The 22,690-nt window shown below is 58.1% G+C and overlaps 1 protein-coding gene across 1 annotated transcript in view; it reads left to right on the top strand.

Annotated features, from left to right (window-relative positions):
• DNAH1 (dynein axonemal heavy chain 1) overlaps positions 1-22,690 on the top strand; it is a 94,724-nt gene that overhangs the window by 43,687 nt on the left and 28,347 nt on the right. The window contains exons 21-48 of the mRNA XM_054483745.1: positions 447-566; positions 966-1,048; positions 2,429-2,570; positions 3,019-3,174; positions 3,567-3,765; positions 3,844-4,097; positions 5,311-5,523; positions 7,087-7,251; positions 8,075-8,196; positions 8,359-8,464; positions 9,019-9,198; positions 9,710-9,850; positions 10,381-10,544; positions 10,776-10,889; positions 11,630-11,818; positions 12,126-12,231; positions 12,839-12,952; positions 13,446-13,595; positions 15,088-15,174; positions 15,283-15,469; positions 16,912-17,003; positions 17,188-17,342; positions 19,208-19,385; positions 20,309-20,503; positions 20,594-20,713; positions 20,951-21,109; positions 21,192-21,299; positions 22,420-22,560. Of these exons, the coding sequence (XP_054339720.1) occupies positions 447-566; positions 966-1,048; positions 2,429-2,570; positions 3,019-3,174; positions 3,567-3,765; positions 3,844-4,097; positions 5,311-5,523; positions 7,087-7,251; positions 8,075-8,196; positions 8,359-8,464; positions 9,019-9,198; positions 9,710-9,850; positions 10,381-10,544; positions 10,776-10,889; positions 11,630-11,818; positions 12,126-12,231; positions 12,839-12,952; positions 13,446-13,595; positions 15,088-15,174; positions 15,283-15,469; positions 16,912-17,003; positions 17,188-17,342; positions 19,208-19,385; positions 20,309-20,503; positions 20,594-20,713; positions 20,951-21,109; positions 21,192-21,299; positions 22,420-22,560 (4,140 nt within the window). The remainder of the gene's footprint in view (positions 1-446; positions 567-965; positions 1,049-2,428; positions 2,571-3,018; positions 3,175-3,566; positions 3,766-3,843; positions 4,098-5,310; positions 5,524-7,086; positions 7,252-8,074; positions 8,197-8,358; positions 8,465-9,018; positions 9,199-9,709; positions 9,851-10,380; positions 10,545-10,775; positions 10,890-11,629; positions 11,819-12,125; positions 12,232-12,838; positions 12,953-13,445; positions 13,596-15,087; positions 15,175-15,282; positions 15,470-16,911; positions 17,004-17,187; positions 17,343-19,207; positions 19,386-20,308; positions 20,504-20,593; positions 20,714-20,950; positions 21,110-21,191; positions 21,300-22,419; positions 22,561-22,690) is intronic.

The following is a 22,690-nucleotide window of genomic DNA, read 5'->3' as shown; positions in this document are numbered from 1 at the left end:
CGGACGCCCAGGCCAAGGGAAGGAGCTGGAAATCACCCTGCCTGTCTGCAGAGAGCTGTCCTATATGGGAGGTCCCAGGAAACGGGGGTTTCCACCTCCTTCCCTAGACTTGTAGAGGCCTGGAAAGCCTCACGAAGGACACCCTTGATGGACTTGTTTCATGGAGCTAGGGGATTCGAGCACAGGCCTCAGAAGCCCTGCGTGTGTTGGTAGGGCTGAAGGAGGCTGGAAGGTTGAGGTGTGCCGGGTCATGCCCTTGCCCCACTGACAGTCCTCAGCAACCCAGGGAGCCCACCAGGAGCACCCCTCTTGGAAAGCGCCGCAGGGTGTTGGGGTGGAGGGGACAGTTACCTGTCAGGAGATGCTGGAGACCAAGGAGGAGGAGCAGGCGAGGGAAGGCAAGGGAGCAGCACACTGCCCTCCCCAGCGCCTCCTCCCACTGCTAGATCTGCGAGGAGTTCCGCAGCATCAGCCGCAAGATCTACGAGAAGCCTAACAGCATTGAAGAGCTGGCTGAGCTGCGAGAGTGGATGAAGGGCATCCCGGAGAGGCTGGTGGGCCTGGAGGTGAGGCAGGCACATGGGCACTGGGGCCAGGGAGGCACAGGGCTGGTGTTAAGAGTCTGAGGGCTGGGGCAGGCAGGGGCTGGGAGGTTGGACTCAGGAGGCTGAGGGTGAGGTAGTTGGACAGAGGACAGATGGGGCTTAGGGGGTTGTGAGCCGGGGCTTCAGAGCTCTGCTGTCTAGGAGTAGGGGGGCTGGAAGCTGGAGGTGTGGCAGCCATGGCTCTTGGAGCCCTGAGCCTGATGCTGCCCTTGCACCCTGGGCCTCCTTCCCTGGCCCAGGCCTCCCCACTCTGAAAGAGAGCAGCCCCTCTCTAGTACCCGTCTCTCTGGGGAGCCAGGTTCCGATTACCCACCCCCTCCCTGGCACACGTAAAGTTCTCATTACCACCTGTCTGTGCAGGAGCGGATTGTGAAGGTCATGGATGACTACCAGGTCATGGATGAATTCCTCTACAACCTCAGCTCAGATGACTTCAATGACAAGTGAGTGGGAGCTTGGCCCCCATGCCAGGTGCGGGGTGGAGCGTGAGGGGAGCTGCTAAGCTGCAGAGGCTCCCAAATGCCCCAGCTGCCACAGTCTGTGCAGTCTCCCCAGAAACGCCCCACTGAGATTCCAGAGGCCAGGGCTCCACACATGGGCTGGGACCAGCCAGGGCCAGGTGGCCAGTGGGGCAGAAGGAATTCATTTGGGCCTCTTGGCCTCAGCTGCTCCCCAACCCTGTCTCTGTCCTGTCAATGGCCTGGCACACGTTTTGCTTGTTGTTTTTTGAAACAGAGTTTTGCTCTGTCACCCAGGCTGGAGTACAGTGGCACGATCTCAGCTCACTGCAACCTCCGCCTCCAGGGTTCAAGTGATTCTCCCTGCCTCGGCCTCCTGAGTAGCTGGGATTACAGGTGCCCACCACCATGTCCGGCTAATTTTTATATTTTCAGTAGAGATGGGGTTTCACCATGTTGGCTAGGCTGGTCTCGAACTCCTGACCTCAGGTGATCCACTCGCCTCGCCCTCCCAAACTGCTAGGATTACAGGCGTGAGCCACCACGCCCAGCCTGACACACGTATTTTACTGTGGACCTAGGGTTTCCTGTTTGTGGCTGGTGCCCTTTGGGGTTCTTGGGAGCACTGAGAGAGGCAAAGCTCAGCCTGGTGGGCAGTCCCTGGAGAGGGGCATTTGTCCCCACCCAAGTCAAAAGCCTTGTGGGAAACAGCCTTAGGTGCCCTTTTCCAACCAAGCGTTACTGAGGCCGCCAGAGACCCCACACCCAGTGCTGTCTCACAGATGTTGGGGGAGTCAGGACCATCAGAGCCCTGCCCAGGAGAGGGAGACCCTGGCAGACAGGGCATCCGGGTGCTCAGGGGGAACTCTCCCAGGGCCAGCATCCCTAGGCCAGCTGCAGGTGGAAGCCGCACATCCCACAGACACCCTATGTCACCTGGGCAAAGGGAGTTGGTCTGACCTGAAGGCAGCTGGCCTGAGGGCCCTGGCTAGAGACTGTGGCTTTGCCTCCTCTGAGGAAAGGCCCCTCTGGCCCCTGAGGCTTAAGAGGGGAACTCGGCCTCACTCTTCTCGCTTCCCCTTGGTCCCCATCACTACATTGGGCACCTTGGGTCTGCATCTCACTGGATGCAGACTGCAGCTCCCAGGGGGCAGGGCAGCCTCCCTGATGGTGGCAGTCGCACCTCCCAGCTCACCTGTACTTCCCAGCTGTCCGGCCCCAAGTGGCCTCCACAGCTGCCTGGATTTCCCCTGAACCCCTTCTCACTGGCTGCCTGGGTGCCTGGTGGGATGCCCCTGCCTGGCCTTGCCACTCCACCACTTCAGCCACGATATTTCTCCCAATCCCCACCCCCATCCTGGCCAGATGGATTGCCAGCAACTGGCCTTCTAAGATCCTTGGGCAGATAGAGCTGGTGCAGCAGCAGCATGTGGAGGATGAAGAGAAGTTCCGCAAAATCCAGATCATGGATCAGAACAACTTCCAAGAGAAGCTGGAAGGGCTGCAGGTGGGGCACGGCTGCAGGCTTGGTGCTGGATACACCCCCCACCACACGCACGCACAGTTCTCCAGGGCCTGGCCTCACTTCTTGCATTCAGGAGGTGCTGAGTCAACATGTGATGGGCGAGCAGATGGATGAATGAATAAATGGCTGAAAGAATGAACCCAAAGGCCAAAGAGATGCCTAGGCAGCAAGCTCCAGAAAGATTCGGAGTAGTAAAGTCCCCAGCTCTTATGTTGTGTCCTTGGCGGCCTACTAGGCAGTGGGCACAGTGTCAGGGCACTGGGTCTCCCCTGGCTTTGCTGTGAGGAACCTGCTCACTCCAGGAGAACAACCTCCTTAGAACTCGGAGGAGTGGACGTCCTGGGACCTCCAGTTCCCTGGGTTTGCATAGGAAGGCATGGACACACGTGTGGCTGCAGGGGCATCTGACCCATTGCTCCTTGGCCTGCAGCTGGTGGTAGCTGGCTTTTCCATCCATGTGGAGATTTCGCGGGCACATGAGATCGCCAACGAGGTGCGGCGTGTCAAGAAGCAGCTGAAGGACTGCCAGCAGCTGGCCATGCTCTACAACAACCGCGAGCGCATCTTCAGCTTGCCCATCACCAATGTAGGCCTCCTGCAGGCACCCTGCCCCCATGCCCCCAGGCTTGAGGAAGCAGCTCATGTAGATGCAGCTGCCAGGAGGCAGGGCTCTGGCATTTGGGGGCAGGACCCAGCAGGCTGCAGAGTGGAGATAGCCCAACCCTGGCCCTCAGGTTGAGGAGGCCCCTGGTACCAGGCAGGGGGCCTGAGGGTCAGCCCAGGTCTGGTGCAACAGCTCAGAGCCCAGATCTCAGGTGGGAAGAGAAGGGAGGCCAGGCCCAGGTGTGTGGGGGCAGGGTCAGGGACATCAGCCAGGAGCAAGGGAGAGGGAGAGGACCTGGCCCAAGAAAGGGCAACATGGAGAGAGACTGGGGAGCGTCCCAAGACAGCCCCAGCCCTGCCCTCCTGTCCCTGCAGTATGACAAGCTCTCCAGGATGGTGAAGGAGTTCCAACCCTACCTGGACCTTTGGACCACAGCCTCTGACTGGCTGCGCTGGTCAGAGAGCTGGATGAATGACCCCCTCTCCGCCATCGATGCTGAGCAGCTGGAGAAGAACGTGGTTGAAGCCTTCAAGACCATGCACAAGTGCGTGAAGCAGTTCAAGGACATGCCAGGTAGGGAGCCAAGCTGGCCAATCCCCTCCTCCCTGCCTCTGCCGCCTGCCTCTCATGCCTTTCTGTCTTATCCGGCAGCCTGCCAGGAAGTGGCCTTGGACATCCGGGCCCGCATCGAGGAGTTCAAACCATACATCCCACTGATCCAGGGGCTGCGCAACCCTGGCATGCGGAACCGGCACTGGGAGACACTGTCCAACCAGATCAACATCAACGTCAGGCCCAAGGCCAACCTGACCTTTGCTCGCTGCCTCGAGATGAACCTGCAGGACCATATCGAGAGCATCAGCAAGGTGGCCGAGGTGGCTGGCAAGGAGTACGCCATCGAGCAGGTGGGCAGCCACCAGCGGGCCCAGCCACCCCAGCCAGGCTCTGCCGGACAGCCTGGCCTCCTGCTCTGGCAACCACAGTCACTTGGGAGGATGACAGTAATAAGCCCCATCCCTGGGGTCATGAGGCCCAGGGGTTGAGATGCGTTCTATTAAGTGAGTTAATAATGCACATAAAATTCTTGACAGTGTCCACCATTGCTATTATTCTTCAGTTACTCCTCTCAGGAGCCCCAGGAAGGAGCTAATAGCATTAGCCTCAATTTAACAGATGAGTCAGGCCGGGTGCAGTGACACATGCCTGTAAATCCCAGCACTTTGGGAGGCTGAGGAGGAAGGATCGCTTGAGTCCAGGAGTTTGAGACCAGCCTGGGCAACATAGGGAGACCCCTATCTCTACAAAAAATTAAGATATTAGCCAGGCATGGTGGCACATGCTTGTGGTCCCAGCTTCTTGGGAGGCTGAGGCTGCAGTGAGCGGTGATTATGCCACTGCACTCCAGCCAGGGAGACAGACTGAGACCCTGTCTCAAAACAAAACAAAAGAGAACAAACAACAAAAAAAAAACAGATAAATCAATTAAGGCTCAGAAAGGTTCAGCAACTGGCCAGGGTGACACAGTAAATGCTGGAGGTGAGACCAGCGCCCACACTCCTCCTAACCTTAGCTGCCTCCCAACATGTGCATACAACCACATGCAGCACATGTGTAACAGTGAACTGGGCCGAACACAGTGGCTCACGCCTATAATCCCAGCACTTTGGGAGGCCGAGGCGGGTGGATCACCTGAGGTCAGGAGTTTGAGACCAGCCTGGCCAACATGGTGAAACCCTATCTCTACTAAAAATACAAAAAATAGCCAGGTGTGGTGGTACATGCCTGTAATCCCAGCTACTCGGGAGGCTGAGGCAGGAGAATTGCTTGAATCTGGGAGGCAGAGATTGCAGTGAACCAAGATTGTGCCACTGCGCTCCAGCCTGGGCGACAGAGCGAGACTCCACCTCAGAAAAAAAAAAAAAAAAAGAGTGAATTGGCCCTGAATTCAGATGAGGGGCTCACACGGGACTTGTTGCCAGGCAAGCCAAGAGTATTTGCCAGACCGGCCATGTGGAGGTCATGGCCAGGTACTGTCTGCTGCTTCCCTGGGCAGGGCTGGTCAGATAGCATCAGGACCAGCCCCTCCCAGGACTCAGCCTGGCTTGTCCCCCACCCCAGGCACTGGACAAGATGGAGAAGGAGTGGTCGACCATCCTGTTCAATGTACTGCCCTACAAGGCAACAGACACCTACATCCTGAAGAGCCCGGACGAGGCCTCGCAGCTGCTGGACGACCACATCGTCATGACCCAGAGCATGTCATTTTCACCCTACAAGAAGCCCTTTGAGCAGCGCATCAACTCCTGGGAGAACAAACTGAAGCTGACCCAGGTTGGTCCTCCCCCCAGTCCTTCCTTCATCGCTCCCCCACTTCAGAGAGCCCGGCCCACAGGTGTCACTGATGGTCTCCGGGTGGGGTTCAAAGCATCGCAGTGCCTTGCCCTCATTCACACAGCCCCTGGCTCTCTGGCAGGCCCTGCCCTACTGCATTCAGAGGGGGGCAACTAGGATGGGCTCTCCATCCATAAGGTTCAGCTGCTGGATGAGGCAGATAAGGGTGTGTAGGGGCAGCATTTGGGTCCCAAAATGTGGCTGAGGATGGGCCTGAGAACTGCCAGCCGGCCTCCCCAGGGCTGCCTGAGCTTGGGACAACCAGGACCTCCGGTACTGACACTTTCTGGGCCGGATGTCACAAGGCCCAGAGCACCTCAGTGCCCTTTCCCACCCTGTCCTGAGCTTCTGTTCTCATCTCATTTGGAGCTACCTTGGTTGAGGGGACTGGGCCACCAGGGACTGCACTTGTCTTGGGCTCTCAAGGCCAGAGGCAAGGGCTGCCCACAGAGCCCTGGAGGGCAGTCCCGGGGCCAGCCTGCAGGTGTGACTGTGATATCCCCTTCCCCGGGCCTCCCTGAGAGCTGTTCAGAGACCTCCGGCGAAGGCCAGAAGCAGGTGGGGAGGGCTCATCTGTGTGCCTGGACCACCCAGAGATGCCTGAGCTGGTCAGCACTGTCCCAGGTCCCCCTCTGCTCATGCTGTCCACTCGACCTAGAGTTTGACACCCGCCTTCCATCTCCTCCAAGGCCCAGCAACAAGCAGCCTCGCCAACTCTCCCTCACCCTCCTTCAAGGGGTTCCCACCGAGGCCATTGTCAGTGCCTCTTTCAGAGTCCACTACACATGCCGGGCCCATGATTCAGGGGCAGATCTGGCCCCTTAGTGGGCTGTGGGCCCCTCAAGGGAAGGGACCAGGCCGCATTCCCCTCTGTTTCCCCTAGTGCCCACCAGGGCCTGGCACAGTCCTGACACTGCTGACTGTGACCCCCATCCCATGAGGAAGAAATGGATGAGTGCGTGAGTTTGCGCTGATGGGAGAAGACGAGATATATCTTGAATGGGGAATTTGGAGGCAGAAGGGGGAAATGGCTCATTTTGAAGATGTCTCACCCTTGGACTCATGTTTCAGAGAGTATTTTAGGACTCTCACACTCAAGACCCATTGAATCTCAGAGAATCCTGGGGTCATGGACCCAGAAGTCCTTCCAGGAAGGAGGCTGGTTTGTCTCCCAGGCACCAAGTGTTTCCTGTCACTGCAGGCTTTGCTGGCGTGGGTGTGTTCCTCCCTTTGGAAGAGCAGCTCTCCCGGCTCCTTTGGAGGCTTGGGTGTCCTGTGGGGATGTGGGACTTCTCTGGAGGGCAGACATCCCTGTATCCTCTTTGTTCCCTTGAGTATCACAGATGACAGCACCATCTAGAAATCTCCCTGTAGACATTGACTTTGGTGTCCAGTGCTCTGCCCAACATGCTGGTGGGGTGAAATGTCTCAGTCATTGGGACAAACCCCAGCTTGGACCCTGACAGTCCATATCACACCCCTCCCTGCCCTTCCCCTCCCCAGGAGGTTCTGGAGGAGTGGCTGAACTGTCAGCGGTCCTGGCTCTACCTGGAGCCCATCTTCAGCTCTGAGGACATTAACCAGCAGCTGCCTGTGGAGAGCAAGCGCTACCAGACCATGGAGCGGATCTGGAAGAAGATCTTGAAGAGTGCCTACGAGAACCGGGAGGCAAGCTCAATGCGGGTGGGAGGGGCAGCTGGGATCCCCAAGGGCCCTGGTCACATTGCTGGTAGCCTCCTAGTCTCTTCCCTCCCTACACAGAAAAGGCTGGCGGACAAGCCTGAGGATTTGGTCTTGACCCATGTCCTCCAGAGTGGGCTCCCCACCCTCAGAGTTGCTCCTTAGAGGCACAGTCACTGACGGTTTTTCTCTTGGAGATCCACAGCCCATATTAGCGTTTTTTGTTTGTTTGTTTTTGTTTTTTTTTTTGAAACGGAGTTTTGCTCTTGTTGCCCAGGCTGGAGTGCCATGGTGCAATCTCGGCTCACTGCAACCTTCACCTCCCTGGTTCACCTCCCGGAGGCTGAGACAGGATTCCCCTGTCTCAGCCTACCAAGCAGCTGGGATTACAGGCATGCACCACCACGCCTGGCTGATTTTCTTTTGTATTTAGTAGAGCCGGGATTTCACCGTGTTGGTCAGGCTGGTCTCAAACTCCTGACCTCAGGTGATCCATCTGCCTCAGCCTCCCAAAGCGCTGGGATTACAGACGTGTGCCACCACGCCCGGCACATATTAGCATTTTAGAAGCCCTGACAAGTCCTGCAGCAAAGCAAACTCTTTAGCTTTGTTTAACTCTAACTTGTTTGACCATAGAATTTTTTCTGTGGGGCTGATGGATGCAGCCACTGGCTCAGGGAGAATTTTTCTGCATCTTCCTTCCCAGGCCCCACTGAGGGGCTCTGGCTGGTGTGGGTGCTCTGGGATGAGCCTGCCTTGCTACCTGGACCATGCTCACTGCCCATTTCTGTGCATGGCCCGGGCCCTGCAGGTGATCAACGTGTGTTCCGACCTGAGGATGCTGGACAGCCTGCGGGACTGCAACAAGATTCTGGACCTGGTGCAGAAGGGCCTCAGCGAGTATCTGGAGACCAAGCGGAGCGCCTTCCCCAGGTGGGCGCCACCTGGCCATGCCCACTCCGCCACTGCCTGCCCATGAGGCTGAGGCGTCCAGGGCCCTGCTCAGGCTAGGGTGCGGGGGTGTCAGCAGGGCTGGGGCAGCTGGGGCCCAGGGAGCCTGCACGACCCACTTCCTCACCCCTGTTCCCCTGGCAGATTCTACTTCCTGTCAGATGACGAACTACTAGAGATCTTGTCGCAGACAAAAGACCCCACGGCCGTGCAGCCACACCTGCGCAAGTGCTTCGAGAACATCGCCCGGGTGGGCAGCTGGGCCCGGGGCTCAGGGCCGGGAGCATGGGGCATCTTCCCAGGGAGAACGTCTCTCCTTTTGTGATGAGCCCTTTTAGCAGGAAATGTGGCAAATGACATTCCTGGTCTTTGGAGACACACCTGGGGCCTGTGGGAGGAAGGTCAACTGCAGAATCCCCAGCTCAGGGCTGGGGGCCCTGGATTTCCAACTCACCAGGTGCTCCCTGTGCCCCCAGCACACTGCAAAACCCATGAGGCCAGAGGCCTGTGACCCGCCTTGTCTTCCCTCATCTATGCAGGAGGCCGGGGACATGCAAGGCAGTCAGCCTCCTTCCCCAAAGCCTGCTTCATGCCGGGCCTGGGCTGGGGCCTGACCACTGCTGGGGAGAAGGCAGGCCATCCAGCCTGGGAAGGCCCAGCCAAGATAGACTCTCGGGGGGATGGGAAGGCAGGGCTTTCTTCTTGAGGTGGAGGGCACCGGGCAGGCTCAGCGCTGGGGCTGTGGTGGCCAGGGCATCTGGGCACACCAGGGTGACCCCACTCCTGCTCCTCCACTGCTTGCAGCTGCTGTTCCAGGAGGACCTGGAGATCACGCACATGTACTCGGCCGAGGGGGAGGAGGTGCAGTTGTCCTTCTCCATCTACCCCTCCAGCAACGTGGAGGACTGGCTGCGGGAGGTGGAGCGCAGCATGAAGGCCAGTGTGCACGACATCATTGAGAAGGCCATCAGGGCCTACCCCACGGTGAGCCGCCCGCAGCCCGTGCAGCCTTCCACCCCTGCGCCCCTCTGCTCCCTCTCAGTGCCCCTCCTGCTCCAGCTGGCCTCGTCCTCAGGCTGCAGTCATGAGGTCCCTGGGGGCTCAGGCGGGACTCTGGAGTCTTTCCTTTCCACACTCACTCCAGAAAGTGAGACTCATTCCTAATGATCATCGGGACGGCTGTTCCGGTTCCCAGCACTCACTGGGTGCCAGGCTCCAGGCTGGGCCCTCTTCTGCAGTCTTTCTCTCAGCTCCATGACCATAACCGGCAGCTGGGCTCTAGGTGACTCCCCAGCCTGCAGAGTCAGTTCAGAGATATCTCTGCCACCCTGAGAAGCCCAGAGCATAAAGGCTTCCCTGCTCTGAAGGGACTGGTGGCATCAACAACTGGAGCCAAGTCTGAAAGGCCAGAGCACAGACAGCATTCAGAGGAAGAAGAAAGAATGGGATTGGGGCTGTGGCTGTCAGGGTCAGCCTGCCCATGCTGTCTTCCCAGATGCCCAGGACCCAGTGGGTTCTGAACTGGCCTGGCCAGGTGACCATCGCTGGGTGCCAGACCTACTGGACCATGGAGGTGGCAGAGGCTCTGGAGGCCGGCGACCTCAGAAGCCAACTGTTCCCCCAGCTCTGCCAGCAGGTTGGAGTCAAGAGGACCCCTGTCTGTCCCCCTCCACCCCCCACATGGCACAGGAGGGCCCAGTCCCTCCGGAAGCTTTCTCCTATATTGAGCCTGGAAGAGGCCCGGGGTTGGGTCTAAAGGGGAGGTCAGACACCCTTGAAGTGTCTCACAACCAGTCACCCACAGGAAGGACGGGCCTGAGGCGATGCCCCCTCCCCAAGGGTCAGTGAGGGAGCCACGCGCCTGGTCCCTCCTGCACAGTACCGCAGGCACCCCTTGCCCTGTGCTCCAGCGCCTTGCCAGGCTCCGCCTCCCGGCCTTGAGCGTTCAGACAGCACCACATGCTGCAGGGAGGCAGACGCCAGGCGTGTGCCTCCATTCTACTTCCTTTCTTCCCCTGCCCTGTCCCTGCTCCCCTCCCAACTCACACCATCAGAGCCCCCCCAGGATAGAGGGACTGTTGGTGGCGGGAGCCCACCCTCTGTGAAAGGGGAGGGTGGGCCTCCTCGTGGTACCCTGATGTTTGACAGTGCGCCCCATTCCTGCAGCTCAGTGATCTGGTGGCCCTGGTGCAGGGGAAGCTGTCCCGCATGCAGCGGGCAGTGCTGTCAGCGCTAATCGTCATTGAGGTCCACGCCAAGGACGTGGTGAGCAAGCTAATCCAGGAGAACGTGGTCAGCGTGAATGACTTCCAGTGGATCTCACAGCTGAGGTGAGGATGTGGGGGACGCCCCCAGGGCCAGAGCAGCTGCCAGGAAGGGGCAGGGGAAAAGAGGAAAGTCAGTTAGTAATAAGCTGGTCTCTGTCCTCGAGGTTCTGGGACAAGCTGGGTATGGGTACCTTGATGCCCTCATTCCCAAAAAGAACCCTCTCTACTTGACTATATACCTTGCCCAGTGGCCCATGGCCCCATGGCCAGGCCCTCATCTCCCTGCACCACCAGGTACTACTGGACAAATAATGACCTGTATATCCGTGCTGTGAATGCTGAGTTCATCTATGGCTACGAGTACCTGGGCAACAGTGGGAGGCTGGTGATCACGCCCCTCACCGACAGGTAAGGGTTCCCCTCTTGCTCCTTCCCACACTGAGACCCTCCCTCCAGTTCTGTCTGGTCCAGGAATCCAGGGACCATTGCCACTCTGGAGTGATCTAGTCCATCAGAGCAGTGCAGGGTTAGGACCAAGGGCTTTGGGCTCAGACCTCAGTTCTGCCCGTCACAGGTGGAGTGACTTCGGGCAGGTGACTTGACCCCTCTGTGCCTGAGTTTCCTCTGAGGCCTCCTTACAGTGGTAATGAGAATTTCATGAGCTGATACATGTAGAGCTCTCGGCACAGGTGTGGCATCTAATGTGAGCATCTAATGGGTATGCGCTTTCCTGTTTTTATCCGTCAATTCCTCCTTTAATGTGCCAGAGGAACTGAGCTGAGAGACATCATGGGTGAGCCCTTTTCTAATAGTTCCCTCCTAGCTCAGTCAGTCATGTCATCTTGCCACCTGTGTCTAGCACCAGCTGGATTTTCAAGCTGTGTTTTGAGTGAGGGAAGTGAATGTGGCCACATGTCGGCCATCCCCAGGGGTCCCTGGGCAAAGCTGGGCAGGGCGGTGAAATGGGACAGGGAACGTGCTGGGCAGGTGTCCACAGGCTCCAGTCCTGACCCCGGAGCCAGGGCTGGGCACACCCTGGCCCCCCAAAAGGGGATGGGGCGAGAGGCCCCAGTCCACAGGAAATTCCAAGGAAAGGGGGAGTGTCCAGGCCATGTGCGGCCCGAGCCCACCTCCTCTGTCTCCTGCAGGTGCTACCTGACACTGACTGGAGCTCTGCACCTCAAGTTTGGGGGTGCCCCAGCTGGCCCAGCTGGCACAGGCAAAACTGAGACCACCAAAGACCTGGGTAAGGCCTTGGCCATACAGACTGTTGTGTTCAACTGCTCTGACCAGCTCGACTTCATGGCCATGGGCAAGTTCTTCAAGGGCCTGGCCAGGTGAGGCTGGGCGTGAGCGTGGCACAGGATGGGGTAGGACGGCCTAGCTCTCCTTGGGGAGGGCTAGATGAGGGCACTGCCTGAGAGGGGCCTCGAAGGATGGTGGAGGGGACAGAAGGGGGTAATAGGCATCAGGGCTTGGTCCCGGGGCATTGGGGTGGGGAGTGGCAGTGGGTTGAAGACTGAGCTGATGGAGATTGCCCCTGAGGGCTTCCTCCCAAGTGGAGTTGGAGGGGGCCCTCAGAGGGAGGTGCCCAGGTTGGGCTCTGAACACATGTGCCCCATCCAATGTTCCGGCTTCACTCAGTGCTGGGGCCTGGGCCTGCTTCGACGAGTTCAATCGCATCGACATCGAGGTGCTGTCTGTGGTGGCGCAGCAGATCACCACCATCCAGAAGGCGCAGCAGCAGCGGGTGAGCCTGGGGGCCCCACCTTACTCGCTCACACCACCATACTGCTCCCCATTGCAGGCTGAGAAGCCAGGTGCTAAGGTCCGCCCTGGGTCCAGCCTCTCTTGTCCCAGGGGGCACACCCTCACCCCAGTCTGTGGGCAGCTCCCAGGCCAAGCTGTGGGGGATGAAGGGGTCCCCTCCTCATTACATCCTGACCTTTATGGAAAGCCCCAGGCATTGGTCCTCTCTCTAGCCACGTGCACGGCGGCCAGGGACCTTGTTCTGGGGACAGGAGCTGAGAGGCTGGCAGTTTCCCCCTCCCCCACTTCCCCTAGTCAGGCTGAGCTTGCCTGGGGCTGGGGAATTGGGGGTGGAGCGAGTGGGAAGCAGGAGATGTGGAGACCTCCAAGGGCCTGAAGCCAGGAGCTGGAAGGCCATGGGTAGCCACTGGAGCCTGAGGTTTCAGGCCAGATCCTGAGAGAGGGTACAACCCATGATCAGGGGTACAGGCCTGGCCTACCAGCTACAGCCAGGACAGGGGCATCAACAGGGGACAAGGGGCCCACTCAGAGGAGGGGACAAGGCTGGGCACCCTAGTCCCAGGCAAGTCAGCCTCTCCCCACTGCAGGTGGAACGCTTCATGTTTGAGGGTGTGGAGATCCCACTGGTGCCATCCTGCGCAGTGTTTATCACCATGAACCCAGGCTACGCTGGCCGCACAGAGCTGCCTGACAATCTGAAGGCAAGTGCAGGCCCAGAGTGGCCCAGGAAGCACCAGAGCTCTAGCCTGAGTTCAGAGATGCTAAGTCACTTATGCAAGGACACAGTTGCTTGGACTCCAGGGACTGTAATTCCCTATGGCAGCCCCGTAGCCATGGAGGGGAGGCCTCAGGGCCTCAGACTTGTCCTCAGGCCATGGGAGAAGTCAGGCTGCCTATGGATGTGGTGTGGAGGGGGAATCTTATGAGACCTGTTCACCCTGGGCCTTCAGGAGAAACAGGAAAACAGGAGCCAAGAGGGGCATCTCCTGGGAGTCATGTGGGGGCAGGTTTGGATCAACACAAAGGATCCACTCTAATGGCAGAGCTACCAGCCTCAGGGGAGTGAAAGCCTCAGCTGTGGCAGGCTTGGTGCAGCAGGGAGTCCCAGCGCGTTAGGGAGGAGGGCCGGATGAAGCTGAGGGTGCTCTGGGGGTGAGCTCTGTCTGCTGTTCACATGTGCACCGTGTGTCCCAGGCGCTCTTCCGACCCGTGGCCATGATGGTTCCAGATTACGCCATGATCGCTGAGATCTCCCTCTATTCCTTTGGCTTTAATGAGGCCAGTGTGCTGGCTAAGAAGATCACAACCACCTTCAAGCTGTCTTCTGAGCAGCTCAGCTCCCAGGTGCGGTCCTGCCCTGATGGGGTTCCAGGGTCTGAAAACTTCTACCTGCTCCCAGCCTCCAGGGCACCTGCTGAGGGCCGGGCTCTGTGCCCGGTGCTTTACAGGCATTACCTTGTGGGCTTCTCCCAGCAACCCTGGAAGATAGGAGTTACATGCCCATTTGTCAGCTGAGGACACTGAGGTCTTAGGTAGCTAAAGGTCTGGCCAGGCTCATGCATACACAGCAGCGCTGGAGCAGGAGCCAGGAACAGATGCCCGTGTGGCTACTTCAGGTGCAAGGGCCTTGATCATTAGGGCACCAAGAGCTTCAGAACCCCAGGCTGTGGAGCAAGTGCACCTGGGCCTTGTGGGGACCAGAGTAGGACAGCCCGGCCCTTTGAGCCTCCCAGCACCACCATCCTTCCACTCAGCTTGCTAAGCCCAGATTCCAAGGACAGATGGGGCGGCCCAGGCACCAGTGCTGGTGGATGAGCTTTCCTGTTCAGCTTGGTTCCCAAACAGGCCCCCACTTTGCAGCAGCAGAGATGAGTCCCACCTCTGGGCTGACATGCTAGCAACTTAGTTTGTCTTCCATCATGACTTCAGAAAAAAATCCCTGTTGTCACCCTAATGGGCCTTCTCTGGGTCACCTGCTAATCCATGAACACCAGTCACTGTGGCCAGGGGTAATCAGTACTACCTTTGGCCAGATGCAGTCCACCAAAATCTATGAGCTAGAAGAGATGCAGCCTGTTACCAGGAAAAGCAGTGGCAGTTCATCACAGTGCACTCCTGGGTGCCAGCGCTCCCACACACCCTTCTTTCCAAAATGCTCCCCACCCCCAATCAGAGCAACTATCCCACATGGTTCTGGAAATGCACTTAACTCTTCCCAAGTAGAAATGACCCAAAGTCAAGCCCAGCCTCTTTATGCAGCTCCAAGTCCAAGATTTCTGGAACATATGCTCATCTATGAGTTGGGTCTAGATGGAGTCCTCTTGGTTGGGCACCATGGGGCAGAATGATTAATTTAACTATTTCCAACACACTTAGTGTGTAATGAAGAGAAACAGGCTGGGGGAAAAAGAATGGTGGTGTGGCCAGAAAGACGGGTCTGGAGAGATGTTATGGGAGAATGTTAGAAGGAAGCTCAAGGACCATCAAGGCCAAGCTGATTGTTGCACAGATGGGAAACTCCTTCATTCACTTTTCCAGCACAGCTAGAGGGCCCTCCTGCCCCTGGCCATGTGCTGGGACAGTGACCAAAGGATGCAGGATGGGTATCGGAAAAAGGAGGGGGCTATCGGGACAGTAAAGTACAGGGTGCCCGGGGAGCCCAAAGAAGGTGCACCTGCCCAGGCTGGGCATGTAGGTGGTCCCAGCAGGTCTGCAAGGGAAGTGCCATGAGCTGGTGATGAGACTTGGCCAGCTGCCAGGTGGGAGGCAGAGTGTTCCAGGCAGAAGCCTCGGAGAGGGACAGTGCTCACCCGTGCCTCCTTCTGTATGGCGACAGGATCACTATGACTTTGGGATGAGAGCCGTGAAGACTGTGATCTCAGCTGCTGGGAACCTCAAGCGAGAAAACCCCAGCATGAATGAGGTGAGCTCCACCCAGCAGGGCTCCAGGAGTGGAACTCTGGGAGGGCTCCTGGGCAGCTGGAGGGCAGCTGGCCCACTGCCCTGAAGGCTCAGCTGGCACCTGCTGCAGGAGCTGATCTGCCTCCGGGCCATCCGTGACGTGAACGTGCCCAAGTTCCTGCAGGAGGACCTCAAGCTCTTCTCTGGGATCGTGTCCGACCTGTTTCCCACCATCAAGGAGGAGGACACGGACTATGGCATCCTGGATGAGGCCATCCGCGAGGCCTGCAGGAACAGCAACCTCAAGGATGTGGAGGGTGAGCTTCAGGCCCTGAGTGTTCGTGGAGGGGCTGGCCCTGGCCACCTTGGAGTCCAGGTCAGGGGGACAGAGACAGGACAGTCCAACCCCAGGGGCCCTCACACCTGGCCAAGTGTGCTGCAGGCCCGGGCTCTCAGCCGAGCAATCCAGAGGCAGGGCAGATGTCCCGGCCCGGTCTCCACCAAAACCCGCCTGGTGGTGGGGAGGCAGGCGTTGTCCCCTTCCCGGGCCCTGCTTCCCGTGTGGGCTGAGAGCCCCGGGCTCCTCTTGGGCCTTGCTTCATCAGGGCCTGGCCCTCGCTAGGATGTGACTGGAGTTTCAAGGCCATATTCCTTGCACCCCAGCCCACCTCACCACAGCCACCACTCACCTCTTCCAGAGGCCTCTTGGCTCCATCCCACTAGCGGGACTTGCCCACATTCCTTGTTGAGTGACACCCCTGGCGTCACTGCCCTGAAGAAAGAACATTTGGGGCCCTTCTTTCACTGACTTGTTGTAAAGGCCACCATGTGTCTGGGAGGGCTGGGGGGACACTTCCCTCAAATAGACTCCCTCTCATCCTGAACCCTCGCCCCTCATAGTAGGATGAGGGTCTCAGTTCATCCCCAGCCGGCCACCCCCTCCAGTGGGTCCTTTGGTGGGGCTGTGGGAGGAGCTCCTCCGGGAAGCCATGGCCAGTCACCCTGGCCACACAAGGCCCTTCTCGGGACCCTAGGAAGTTCCTGCTCAGCCCTGCAAGGCCTCCCCCAGGTGCCCTCCATTGTGCTTCAATTCCCTGTGCAGCTCGAATGCTTCCTCCTCTGGTCACTTCCTGCACCCCCGACCCCAGCAGGCTTGTTGAATGAAGCCTCAAACTCTTCTCTCCCTCACAGCCTTAGGTCACCTTTGCCGTCCCTGGCTAATTGGGCCCTATCCCTTTGGCAGGAACCCCCGGACCTGCAGGGCCATAGCCACCACCACCCTTCTTGGGCCAAAGTGAGGCATTTATTCCCTACCCCCGTGGGCCTGGCCTCTGCCTGCTGGCAGCTGTCTCTATAGCTCCCGACTGACCCTAGGATCTTGTCTCTAGGAGGTTGCTCATAGGAGTCAGCACTTACTTGGGGTGGTGCTCTCACCAGGCTGGGGCTGAAGCTGGGGCCTGTGACAGCTGACACTGAGCAAGCTGGTGTCGGCTGACCACCTGACCAATGGCTGTGAAGGAATGGTAGTCACAGTGGAAAGAATGGCTGGCATTTACAGAGTTTCTACTCTGTCAAGTTCTGTGCTTATGGCTTCACCTGCCCCTGCCTATAATGTAGGTGCTACCACCATCCTTATTTTATAGATGAGGAAATTGAGGCTCAGGGAGTGCAGTGACTCACCCAAGGTCACACAAGCTAGTGGTGTGACCAGGACCCAAGCCCATGCTCTGACCCTTGGGCCCCATGCCATGTCCCCCAGGCTTCCTGACAAAGTGCATCCAGCTCTACGAGACCACGGTGGTGCGACACGGCCTCATGCTCGTCGGGCCCACAGGCTCCGGCAAGAGTACTGTAAGCAGAGCCAAGCTTGGCAGCCACTGTCCGGATAGTGGGCCTGCAGGGGGGTGCGGCTTCAACAGGGGTTGGCCTCCATTTGTGCCCCTTGGCATAGAATACCCCTCCCCCTTCCCGTGGCCCCCAGCCCACTCCAGCCCTGCTCTCTGGGAGCCTCACTCTCAGGCGGTCCGTCTCCCAGTGTTACAGAGTCCTGGCAGCTGCCATGACGTCACTGAAAGGGCAGCCATCCATCAGTGGTGGCATGTACGAGGCTGTCAACTACTACGTGCTCAACCCCAAGTCCATCACGATGGGCCAGCTGTACGGGGAGTTTGACCTCCTCACCCATGAGTGGTGAGTGACCCACCAGCCTTGCCCGTGACCCCCTGCTCCCAGACCTCTGGAGGCTGTGGGCTGCGGTCACCCCTCCCTCCATTAGCCCAGTGGAAGGGCGGGCTCTGCAGCCCAACGCTTGGGATTCTATTCTCCATTCTACTTCCTCGCTGAGTGACCCTCCTCACCCCCCAGGCCATGGTTCCCTCGTCTGCAAAGTGGGGACAATAATGGCACCATGCTTATGGTAAGGCAAGAATGACTTAACACGCTCAGTGCCTCTGCAGTATCTGGCCATTGTCATGACCCAAGAGAAGCTGGTGGGCCCTCTCCGGGCCCTGCTCCCAGGCCGGGGTGTGCATTTTAGGGGAAGTGCACTGATATGGGAGAAGGGCAGCTGGATGGAGACTGCTGAGACATCGGTATCTCAGGGGCTTTTCTCTAAGGCTATTCTGTTTCTCCAGACAGGAGTCTCCAGTCCTCTGCTGGGGATGTCTGCTTGGCTCCAGTGTTCTGGGAGCCCTGTAGGGGATGGTCACTGGGGAGGGACAGTTGCCCACCTTCCACAGCGTGAACCTGTACTGCTTCCCCCATTTCTGGTGAAGATTCTCCCCCATATCCACTCCAGTCTCTTATGTAGATAGGTTGGGGGGCTGGAGGTCAGACCAAAAAAAAGTCCCCTGTTAAAGAAAAAAAATTATTCAATGACACTTTTTTTTTTTTTTTTTTTTGAGACGTAGTTTCACTCTTGTTGCCCAGGCTGGAGTGCAATGGCGCCATCTCGGCTCACTGCAACTTCCGCCTCCCGGTTCAAGCGATTCTCCTGCCTCAGCCTCCCGAGTAGCTGGGATTACAGGCATGTGCCACCATGCCCGGCTAATTTTGTATTTTTAGTAGAGACAAGATTTCACCATGTTGGTCAGGCTGGCCTTGAACTCCCTACCTCAGGTGATCTGCCCGCCTCGGCCTCCCAAAGTGCTGGGATTACAGGCGTGAGCCACTGCACCCAGCCCTCAATGATACTTTTTAAAGCATGCTGAGGAAGAACATATTCAGGAGCATGGCAGGCACAGGGACCACTGCACTGGGGCCTTATAGTTAAGGGGAGAGACTGGGCTCTGAATACAGCATGGGCCAGTGGGAATCTATAGCCAAGGGGCAGGGTGAGCATCAGTGGGTGGAAAATCCAGAGGAAACATCAATGGTGAGGGGGATTCTGGTTGAACCAACCTAACAGGATTCCAACTGAAGACAGGCCTCAGGGTAACCAGACGTCGCCTGGGGGTGGTGCAGGGAAGGAGCCTCAAGAGTGATCAGTTATCAAGGGTTCTGGCTAAACTGACTTAGCAGGGTTCTTTACTGAAACTGGATTTTACAAGGACGTGCATATATGGGCATCTAGGAGAAGGTTCCGGAGGCTAAGGCTGGATGAAGCACAGCATCTTTGTCAGCCCTACCAGCCCCTTCCCTGGTGCGTGCTGCCTCTGAGATCTGAGCCCCCTGGGTTCTGAGGCAGGACCTGGCCACTTCTCACCACGCTGCTTTCTCTGCCCTGTCACTTACCCTCCTCCGTCCTTGTCCATTGTCTTCCAGAGCTGCACTGCCTCCATCTCTGCTATTGCCTCCTCCCCTGCTCCCTTTTTCCTGTTGTGATTTCACCTTTAATGGGGCTTCAGCAGGGCAGGGACATAAGCACACGTTTTCATTACACCATGTGACACCAAAAAGTCCCACTTTTCCTATTATAATTTTTAAAAGAACAAAGAGATTGAAGGAAAACGTAAAGTAGAGCCCGCCCACCCAGTAGCCAGGCTTCCCTGGGAGCCAGCTGTGCTCAAAGCACTGCCGCCCTGATGTCTCCAGCCCTGTCCTCCCTGGCGCTGCAGGACAGATGGGATTTTCTCCTCGCTCATCCGGGCGGGGGCCATCACCTCCAACACCAACAAGAAGTGGTACATGTTCGATGGGCCGGTGGACGCCATCTGGATTGAGAACATGAACACGGTGCTGGATGACAACAAGAAGCTGTGCCTCAGCTCTGGGGAGATCATCAAGCTCACGGAGGTGCACCCACCTGTCCGCCTGCCCACTCTCCTCCAAGGCTGGGTGGGCCTGGAGGCTGCATCACGCTGGCCAAACTCTGCCCTCTCACCCCTTTCTCTCAGGGACATGGGTACATCTCAGGCTGTCACCGTGACTCAGCAAGAGCCCTCCTGCTAGCAGGAGCTTAAGCTCAGCTCCTAGTGCCCCTCCCTGGCCTGAGCTCCCATACCTCAGGGTGTCCCACACAGTTGCTCAGAGCACCCTTTACACAGACCCTTTTTCTTTTGTGCTCTGAGCCCACCAGGATGCCTATCCCACTGCTCCCCGGCTGATGCTGCCTCTTGCCTCCCAGGCCCACTTTCAGCCATGTTGCCCCAGTCAGGTCAGGTGGGGTCAGGTGTGCACCTGGCCCTGGCAGTGTGCCCGGGGTCTGGGAGATGGATGGCGTAGACACCACGGGGATCTGTCTGGTGTGTGAAGAGCAGTTGTCAGAGAAAGAGGGATATGGCCTGGGCACAAGAGCAGCTCACGGGTCTACACTGAGTCCAGCTCTTGAATCCTTGTAAAAGCAAATACCTGGCAGTCAATGTGAACCTGTGTCTATGTGCACAGGGGTGGGGGGGCTCTGGAGCAAAATACACAGTTCCCATTAGATGACCGCAGGCCTCCAGGGACCCCAAAATGCCCTGACCCCAGTCTGGTCAGCGAACCTCAGGAATCTCCTGACTTGGGGTCCTCCTCAGGGCTCCAGGGAGAGCCACGTTATCAGCTGAGGACCCAGCGGTTCCTGCATCCCACCCAGCACTGCCCCTGCCCCACAACCTGACCACACCACCCACTTACAGGATGTGCAGCCCCTCCCCGCAGCCCTGCAGCCCTGCAGCCCTTTCTCCAGGCCTGGGGACTGGCAGTCAGCCCACTCATATGGTTCGTCTTGGCACCAGGCAATGACCATGATGTTCGAGGTGCAAGACCTGGCGGTGGCTTCACCAGCTACGGTCTCCCGCTGTGGCATGGTGTACCTGGAGCCCAGCATCCTGGGGCTCATGCCCTTCATCGAGTGCTGGCTGAGGAAGCTGCCCCCTTTGCTGAAGCCCTACGAGGAGCATTTCAAGGCCCTCTTTGTCAGCTTCCTGGAGGTGAGTGAGGCCACGGGTATGTCTGACCCTGGCAGGGCAGCAGGGCACTGTGGCTGCCAGCCATGAGAACCGGGTGCCTGCTCCCTGCAGGAATCCATCTCCTTCGTTCGGTCCTCAGTGAAGGAGGTGATCGCCTCAACCAACTGCAACCTGACCATGAGCCTCCTCAAGCTGCTGGACTGCTTCTTCAAGCCCTTTCTGCCTAGAGAGGTACAGCCCTGAGAGTGGGGCTAGATGCACCTGGTCCCTCTCCCCACACTGCTCTCCTTGCTCTCTGGGGCCTGAAAGAGAGAATTGGATTGGTGCAACATGGACAAGACCACCTGTCCAATTGGCTGTAGAGAAACAAAGCTGTGTAGCAGAGGTCAAGACATGCCCCTGCCCCACTTCCTCAGGCCGCTTGATACTGTTCCTGTCTCAGCCTGAAACTGTTCCCTTCATCCCCAGGGCCTCAAGAAAATACCCTCTGAAAAGCTGAGTCGCATCGTAGAGTTGATCGAGCCGTGGTTCATCTTCTCCCTGATCTGGAGCGTGGGTGCCACTGGGGACAGCAGTGGCCGCACCAGCTTCAGCCACTGGCTAAGGCTCAAGATGGAGAATGAACAGGTGAGAGCCGGCGGCCCCCAGGGACCAGGAGCCTCAGTCCTACTGGGCCTCACAGCCTGCTTCTCCTCCTGGTTCCCGGCAGCTGACTCTGCTTTTCCCAGAAGAGGGGCTGGTGTTCGATTACAGGCTGGAGGACGCGGGCATCAGTGGTACCAACGACAATGAGGATGAAGAGGAGGAATACAAGCAGGTGGCCGCAGGCCCTCCGCAGAGACTGCACAGGGAGGGACCACTGGGTGGCTGCTGTTCTCGCAATGAATTATGGCCACACAGGGAGCCGTCACATTGATGGCCACCAGGTCTCAGGCGGGGGTTATTTGCATCATCTCATGAATCCTCATGGCCCTGTAGAGTGGTTATTATTGTGCTTGTTTTCCAGATGTGGCAGAACTGTACTTGAACCTAGGGCTGGGCTAAGAGGGGAGACATTCGAATACCTCCCTTTCCAGCCATACGCACTGCCTCTTCCACATTGATGCGGAGCCCAGGGACTGGCCACCTCAGTTCCACTTAAAAGCCCCATTTTCCCAGAGACTGGGCTCCCGAGGGCTGGGGGGCAAGCTCTTGAAGCCTGCTTCAGTGTCCTCATCACTACTATCAGCTAGCAAGGGCTCCAGGAGCCCACCCTCATCCCAAGGTCAAGACCCCAGCCCAGGAGGACAGAGGTGGAAAGGCGTCTACAGAGACCTGTCCGTTACTGTGCAGCATCCTGCTGGGGGCTCCCAGGGCACATTTGGGTCTAACGTTTAGGACTGTACCCAGTGGGATGCATTGGTTTGGCCATAGTGATCCCCCCATCAGGGGACATCTGCAAGCTGGGTCAGGGCTGCTGTGAGTGAAGGAATTTGTGCAGGCAGGGACAGTGTTGGGAAGACTGGACCCAGTGACCTCTCAGCTTCCAGCTGACACCAGCGCCCATGGTTCTGGCCCCCACATTTCTTGGGTAGCCTGAAACTAAACAGCAAACACCTTTGCATTCTGGGTTGTTCAATTCTCGGAGCTTCTCCTTTCTGCAGAGACTCAGGGCCTGGCAGTCCTTAGGGAGCCCCCAACCTGGGCAGGGAGAGCCCTCCTATGCAGTTGTGCTCAGAGTCCCCATTCTTGGCTGTTTGTGTTGGGAGTCCCCCTCCCCATGCAGAAAGCAGGGCACAGGACTTTCCATTTCCACTGGAAGCAGCCCTGCACCTGGACCTGCTTGCCAAAGCCCAGCCGTGCAGCTCCTGGCCCTTCTGCACTTGGCCATGGGGCCGCAGCCAGGAGTGGGGCAGGGAGGGGTTCCAGGCTCACCGCTGAGCCACCTATGATTCCAGGTTGCCTGGGTGAAGTGGATGGACTCCTCAGCTCCATTCACCATGGTACCAGACACCAACTACTGCAACATCATTGTGCCCACCATGGACACCGTGCAGATGTCCCATTTACTGGACATGCTGCTCACCAACAAGAAGCCCGTGAGCACCTCCCAGGCCCTGCCTCCACTGTCCCCAAGGCCTATATTGGGGTTTGACCAGCCTCCCACACAGATGCGGGGGCAGCTCCTCCTGTGCATCAGGCCCACCGTGTGCTCCTTCTGTGCCATCC

The sequence above is a fragment of the Pongo pygmaeus genome, chromosome 2, assembly GCF_028885625.2.
Source record: "Pongo pygmaeus isolate AG05252 chromosome 2, NHGRI_mPonPyg2-v2.0_pri, whole genome shotgun sequence".
Taxonomy (NCBI): Eukaryota; Metazoa; Chordata; class Mammalia; order Primates; family Hominidae; genus Pongo; species Pongo pygmaeus.
The sequence above is the reverse complement of the archived record's forward strand: the minus strand, read 5'-3'. Positions and strand labels throughout refer to the sequence as shown.